At 49.5% G+C, this 6,952-nt stretch overlaps 2 protein-coding genes across 3 annotated transcripts in view; both read left to right on the top strand.

The window, feature by feature from the left end:
- Sf3b2 (splicing factor 3b subunit 2) overlaps positions 1-2,802 on the top strand; it is a 20,922-nt gene extending 18,120 nt beyond the window's left edge. For both annotated transcript variants that reach the window (XM_029472726.1, XM_021151745.2), the window contains exons 19-21: positions 1,542-1,641; positions 1,731-1,916; positions 2,188-2,802. In XM_029472726.1, coding sequence (XP_029328586.1) covers positions 1,542-1,641; positions 1,731-1,916; positions 2,188-2,259 — 358 coding nt within the window. In that variant the 3' untranslated portion in view covers positions 2,260-2,802. The remainder of the gene's footprint in view (positions 1-1,541; positions 1,642-1,730; positions 1,917-2,187) is intronic.
- An 801-nt stretch (positions 2,803-3,603) lies between these two features.
- Pacs1 (phosphofurin acidic cluster sorting protein 1) overlaps positions 3,604-6,952 on the top strand; it is a 126,994-nt gene continuing 123,645 nt past the window's right edge. Inside the window, exon 1 of the mRNA XM_021151452.2 lies at positions 3,604-4,179. Coding sequence (XP_021007111.1) covers positions 3,830-4,179 — 350 coding nt within the window. The 5' untranslated portion in view covers positions 3,604-3,829. The remainder of the gene's footprint in view (positions 4,180-6,952) is intronic.

Below are 6,952 nucleotides of genomic sequence, written 5' to 3'. Positions count from 1 at the left end.
AAAAAAAAAAAAAAAAGAAAGAAACAGTTTGATATTCTGAAATTTGGTTTTTTGGTTTTCTTAGGACTGAAATAGTCCTCCTTACTAGGGGGCAGTGCTCAGGAGATTCTGTGTTCTCACCCCAAGCCCTGTGAATTTGGAGGGCTTTCCATTTGATTCGTGGGACTTGGCTGAACATTGGGTGCTGTCATTGCCCATCCTTCCCGGAACTGCTTGGTGTTGGGAAGTCTCACATGCAGGCTTCCTCACTCTTCTCCCCCAGTGCTTGAAGGAGGAGCTCCTGAGCTCTCTCTGTGTCCTGCAGTCTCTGAAAGCATTGACCCTCATTCTCAATTCACAGAATCCTCTCAGCTCTGTATGGGTATCCTCTGGTCTGTGGCCTGGAAATTCAGTACCATTGTAAGGTTCATTTTATTTTATTTTATATTTTATTTTTAAATTTTTTGGTAAACTTTAAAGACAAGGGCTCTAAAGCAATGCTGCCCCAAATTAGGGAATCAGAATCAAAACCAAAGAGTAAAAATAAGTGAATAAAATAGACATTCTCAGCGGTAGTGCCTGAAGTTCTAATGTTCCAGCGCTTCCAAAGACAAAGGGCCTTCAGCCACTGGTTTGAATTATGCATAGACTAGCATAGTCAAGGTCAAATGGCAAGCTCATTACTGCCACTCTAGATCATGTGCTCTCTAACTCTTCCCATAGAAGAGGTAACTTTGTTTTTGATTTGATTCTTGAGACAGGGTTTCTCTGTGTAACCCTGGCTGTCCTGGAACTCACTCTGTAGACCAGGCTGGCCTCGAACTCAGATTCTCCTGCCTCTGTCTGTCTACATACAAAGTGTTGGGATTAATGGTGTGAAACACCTCTACTATTTGGTTTTTTGAGATCATCTTCTTATATAGATCTGCCTGTTCTGGAATTCAGTATGTAGCCCAGGCTAGTCTCTTACTCACACTCACAGATATCCGCCTGCCAGCCTCTGAAGTGCTGGTATTAAAGGTGTACAGCACCAGACCGCTGTTACTGTGTGTGCATACTTGATGTGTGTGTGTGGGCGTGTGTGTGCGCACGCGCGTGGGCGTGTGTGGGCGTGTGCCTGCGCCTGCCTGTGTATGGAATTGGTTTTCTCTTTTCTCCTTTATGTGAGTTCCAGGGATGGGACTCAGTCGGGTTTGTGTAGCAAGGATTTTCTATTGTCTGTGCTATTTTGCTGGCCCTCACCTGCTCTTTTGACAGCTTCTCTGTAGGAAAGCTTTCTGTGAAACTTTAGCCTCTTTGTCCACTGACGTTTCCTTATGAGTCTTGGTTTAAAGGATCCCTTAGCTTAGTCTCTGTGCCCCTTACAGATTGTGTCCTCTGGGGCCAGCACTGACCCCACTCCACATCCCTCACCCAGCATTTCTTATGGGTCTCCTTCAGTGGCAGAACCTTCAGCCATAGTTATCTTGGGAGTCTCTTAGAATTCAAGTGTCACTTATGTTTCTTTTGACTCAGGAGACCCTTTTGTCCCTTATTGGGTTTTATTTTCTTGTCCTTTGCAGAAGTGAGACACCTCAGTTGTTCACTGTATTGCCAGAGAAGAGAACAGCCACTGTTGGGGGAGCCATGATGGGATCCACCCACATTTATGACATGTCCACGGTAAGCATTTGGAGAACATTGTTTTGTAACTGAGGTGGAGCCCGTGTTTCTGAGAGTCTTTGGAGATAATAAGGTTCTGAATTTTTCAGGTTATGAGCCGGAAGGGCCCAGCCCCTGAATTGCAAGGTGTGGAAGTAGCGCTGGCACCNGAGGAGTTGGAGTTGGACCCCATGGCCATGACGCAGAAGTACGAGGAGCACGTTCGGGAGCAGCAGGCACAAGTAGAGAAGGAAGACTTCAGCGACATGGTGGCTGAGCATGCTGCTAAGCAGAAGGTGGGAGCAACCTGGGGGCCTCGGAGGAGGACTGTCCTTTCTGGTGGAGGGAGAGGCAGGTGGACTCGGTGCCTGAGATCTTCGAGATCCTCCATTGGTTGCAGTCTCTTGAGTTCGGGAAGAGGAAGAAAGTCATTTAGCTCTGAGGGAGAAGAGAAGAACGCGGTTTCAGTGCTTTCTTTACCTTAATTTTTATGTCTGTGTCAGGCGGCCTCCTGTCTGGGGTCGTTTAACCTATCGTGACTTCTCTCTCTCTCTCTCTCTCCTACAGCAGAAGAAACGGAAAGCTCAGCCCCAGGACAGCCGTGGGGGCAGCAAGAAATACAAGGAGTTCAAATTTTAGGTCCTGCTCGCATAGCTGGCCTTCCTTTAGGCTCTTTTTATGTCTGGGCTTTCTCTGTGGGTCCCTAAAGCTAGATCTGGACTCCCTAGGCTTGTTGCTTCCTGTTCTTATTTTAGACTTGTTTTGTAAATAAAGCTGTTTCCCAAGGAAGGATGAATACAGACACTCTTGAACCTCTCTCTCTTTTAGCTTCTGCAAAAGCATCTACTCTTGCCCGTAATCACAGATGGCCCATAGGACTATGGGACTGTAGTTCTGAACTGAACTTGTGGGTAATTCACTATCCCTACCCCTCCTGTGTGTGAAGGCTCTGCGGAAGGAACCTTTAGGTCTGGTCTGACCTTACTGCTTTGTCCGTGGGGAATAAAAATAGCCAGCTTAGCACCCTGGCTAGGCTGGGAAGTAACTGTAGGCTAGGGAAGTAGGCCAGGTCGGGCCTTCCTCATTGACCTTGTGGCAGAAAGGCCAATTTCTTACCTATTGGAGAACATCTGTCTCTAAATAAAATCTCAATTGTACCAGAGTACTGGCTAACTATTTGGATTTGCTAGTGTGTGTGTGTGTTTGTGGGTGGGTGGGTTTGAAGGGCTTGTTTTGTCTTCGTCCCTGAGTTCTGAGAAGTTTTTTGAAAAACTAGACTAGGTTGGAGCACAGGATTCCATAACATTTGCTCAAGTACCGGGGAGAGAGAAGGTGTGGGTGTAGGAGAGTGCAAGAGCTCTAGGTAGGGTGGGGGTGTGTGGGGATGGCAGCTGATCAGGCCTGGAGAGAAATAGAATTCTAGAAATTGAGAAAGCACCGAGGCACTCTGGGACTTTGTAAAGAAGGCTGTGTCGGGGGCGCTGTACCGAGAAAGGCTGTTGGACCTGGACAACCTTAGCTCAACTGGCTCCTGCCCACAATCAAGCTGGAACTTAAGCTCCTTAGGTGGTGGCCGGCCCCTGGATCTCTACCTACTGCTCCTTTTGCAGAAGTGGGCGGAATACCCACAGAAGGGGTCGCCACAGCGGGCTATCCGATTTCCATGCAACGCGTGACCAGAACTACGTGTACTGCAGATCCCAGGGGCTGAGCGCGCTCTCGTACAGGCTTCTCCGGTCCGGGACCGCGCCCCGGAAAACCCGGGTTTCCGCTGGCGGGGTAGCGGCCGCCCGAGGAGGGCGGAGGGAGGAGGGGCGCGGAGCCTGCACGCCAGAGGCCTGCTAGGGACTCCAGGGCCGCGCCGCGAGAGCGCGCGGGCTGTAGCCCCTTCCCGGGGGCCGCGGGGCCGAGCGCGAGCCTGGCCCCGCCCCTCGGCGCCGGTCTGGGTGGGGCCGCGGCTCCCCGCCCCTTTCGGACACGCCCACCCAGTGTCTGGGCCTCGCGGGCCGCAACAGGCGGCGGCGGGCGAGCGCGAGGACCGCGCGCAGCGAAAGCCCGCGCGTGCGTGCAGATTCGCTGGTGGCTCGCGCTCCGCCGGGCGTTCTGAGGAGACGCGCTGAGCCGCTGCCGCCGCGGGGGGAAGCCTGAGAGTCGCTCGCGTGCCCTCAGTCTGCGTAAGCCCCGCGCCCCTTCCTCCCCTGGCCAGGCCATGGCGGAACGCGGAGGGGCGGGCGGTGGTCCCGGAGGCTCCGGGGGCGGCAGCAGTCAGCGGGGCTCTGGGGTCGCCCAGTCCCCGCAGCAGCAGCCGCCGCAGCAGCCGCCGCAGCCTCAACAGCCGACGCCCCCCAAGCTGGCCCAGGCCACCTCGTCCTCCTCGTCCACCTCGGCTGCGGCCGCCTCCTCCTCGTCCTCCTCCACCTCCACCTCCATGGCCGTCGCGGTGGCCTCGGGCTCTGCGCCTCCGGGCGGTCCAGGACCAGGCCGCACCCCCGCCCCAGTGCAGATGAATTTGTATGCTACCTGGGAGGTGGACCGGAGCTCATCCAGCTGCGTGCCCAGGTGAGCAACGGGCGGCTGGGAAAAGGTGTTGGCCTAGGGGACCGCCAGGCTGGCTCTGTGACAGGCCCCGCCTCCCCATCTCTCCGGGGCGAGTGGAGGGGACGTCCTCCACTCCCAGCTCGTCTTGGCTTTGGGGGGGTGGGGGCTGCCTTCGCCTGGGCCTTCCAAGACTGTTGTGTGGGCCTGCCCTCTCCAGCAGTCCCACCTTCCGCCTTGGCTTGGACCACCCTCCTGTCCTCCTGGAGCGAGCAATGGTGGCCTCGGGGACCCAGCCCAGTGGCCTTCCTTGGCTGGGTCTGACCGAATCTGGCCTTCCTTACGGTCAGTAAGTCACTCTTCTTCCTGCCTCACTGGCGCCCGTGGGCTGTACATATGTTAATGTTACACAGATGTGGTAAAGATGGCTTTGATATAATTCTTTCCCAATGTACTTAGCATGTGCCAAATTAAGTTGTCACCTGTTGCAGGTAAAGCTGGTTAACACTTGGGGGTTCAGTACATATATTCATATGTGCTTCATGCCACACACATTCTCTGGGTACTCTGTGCTCTTAGTTTGGGACATCAGTTGAATGTGTTCTTAAATGCAAGTTTTCATTTCCTCCTCCCCTAGATACTGGTCACAGAGTCTCCAGGTTCCTACGAGCTCTGTAAAATGACTGCCCTTGTTCCTAAATTCAATCAATTTTTCTATCCATTGGAACTATCTGAAAACTTGCATCAAAAAAAATATGCTTGTTTCTCTATGGCAAAGCAGTTGTTCTATATAATTCTTTGGGGACAGTGTGTTGGAGTTGACCCTGTGATAAGACAGCCTGCAGGGTTGGTTTTGCCCAGTAAGCACAAAGACGTGCCTGGAGGTGTTCATTTTGTGCTTCTAAACCGAGTTGATTCTCAGGTTCTGTTCTTTCTTACCCTGTGAGTCCAGCAGGGCAGATGGATGTGCCTATAAGCCAGAGATTGGGTGCCCCGTGGGGTTCCACCCTCAACTCAACTCTACTGGTGTTTCTTTCTCTCCCTTTATTTTGAACAGCATCACACCACAACATTGCACCAATATATAGGGCATGAAAAATGATGACACAAGCACATCTTTCTAATGTCATTTATTGAAAAATATAGAGCATTACCCCACCTGTCAAACTCTCCAGGTTCCTTGCTGAACCACATTCTGGCTCCCCCTACACACTTCTGAATTATGCCCCACCCGTTACAGTACTACATATAAGTCTGTAAACAATATAGTTTTTAGTTTTGTGTGTTTTTTATTTTTGTTTGTTTGTTTGTTTGTTTTTGAGACAGGATCTTACTTGCCTTGACAAGCCTGGAACTCACAGAGATCTGCCTGCCTCCTGCCTTCCCAGTGCTGGTATTAAAGGTGTGCACCACTACTCTTGGCTTCAATGTTTTTTTGGAGCTTGTAGAAATGTTCTTATATTGTATGTAGCCTGTCACTTTTTTTTTTTTTTAAAGATTTATTTATTTATTATATGTAAGTACACTGTAGCTGTCTTCAGACACTCCAGAAGAGGGCGCCAGGTCTTGTTGCGGATGGTTGTGAGCCACCATGTGGTTGCTGGGATTTGAACTCTGGACCTTTGGAGGAGCAGTCGGGTGCTCTTACCCACTGAGCCATCTCACCAGCCCAGCCTGTCACTTTTAACTCAGGCTTATGCAAATCATCAGTGTTGTCTAGTAGCTCTAGCTTTTAGTATTTTCTCTAATGGATAGTATTTGGTTATATGAACTTATATTTGACTCTGATAAATATTTGGGTTGTTCCCTGTTAACATGGGCAGTTTTGTGTGTTTGTGTGTGTATGTATGTATATATGTATGTATTTGCTCAGGATTTGTGCTCCTGGGCAGAAGTTTCCTTAGAGTATGTTTGAAGTATATATAAAGTATGTGTGTGTGTATATATATATATATATATATATATATATATATATATATTTATATGTATATACATATGCATATATGTACATACACACATAAGTATATACGAAGCATATATGAAGTATATATAAAGGAGTGGAGTTGATACTTGGAAAGTGTGGATTTGAAGCTTCAAGAGATGATACTAGACTGCCATTTCTGCCCTCCACGTTTCACCCCTTTGTGCACAGTATTCCCTGCACTGATTTATAGTGTCCTCTTTGCCCTCCTTTGAGGACATCAGGAACCACAGTAATTTACTTTGGCCAGAGCCCTAGCATGACACCAAACTCAAATTAGAGTTCACTGCGGAATGGCATACCTTTTGGTCCTGAGCAGGCCTCTTTTTATTTTTATGTGGGCCTGTCCATTGTTGAAGTATGGTATTCTCCTCTTCCTTGCATAAAAGTCCTGTGCTCCACCCTGCATGGGTCTGCTGTTAATAAAACATGTTCTACTTTGGATCGTGGCCTTGTCTAGCTTGTTAGATTGAAAAAGCGTGCATTGATGGGCAGAAGCTGTCATAAAGGGGAACAAATAGAATCACCACTGAGTTTTGATTTGACCATAAGAACTCTTGGTTACTAAAAAGTCTGCAATAATAAGTTACTAGCTCCAGAAACAGGGTAGGCAGTCCATATGTAGATGTGTATGGATATGAACAGGGTAGGCAGTCCATATGTAGATGTGTATGGATATGAACAGGGTAGGCAGTCCATATGTAGATGTGTATGGATGTGAACAGGGTAGGCAGTCCATATGTAGATGTGTATGGATATGAACAGGGTAGGCAGTCTATATGTAGATGTGTATGGATATGAACAGGGTAGGCAGTC

Source organism: Mus caroli, chromosome 19, assembly GCF_900094665.2.
Source record: "Mus caroli chromosome 19, CAROLI_EIJ_v1.1, whole genome shotgun sequence".
Taxonomy (NCBI): Eukaryota; Metazoa; Chordata; class Mammalia; order Rodentia; family Muridae; genus Mus; species Mus caroli.
This window is presented reverse-complemented; position numbering and strand designations above follow the sequence as displayed.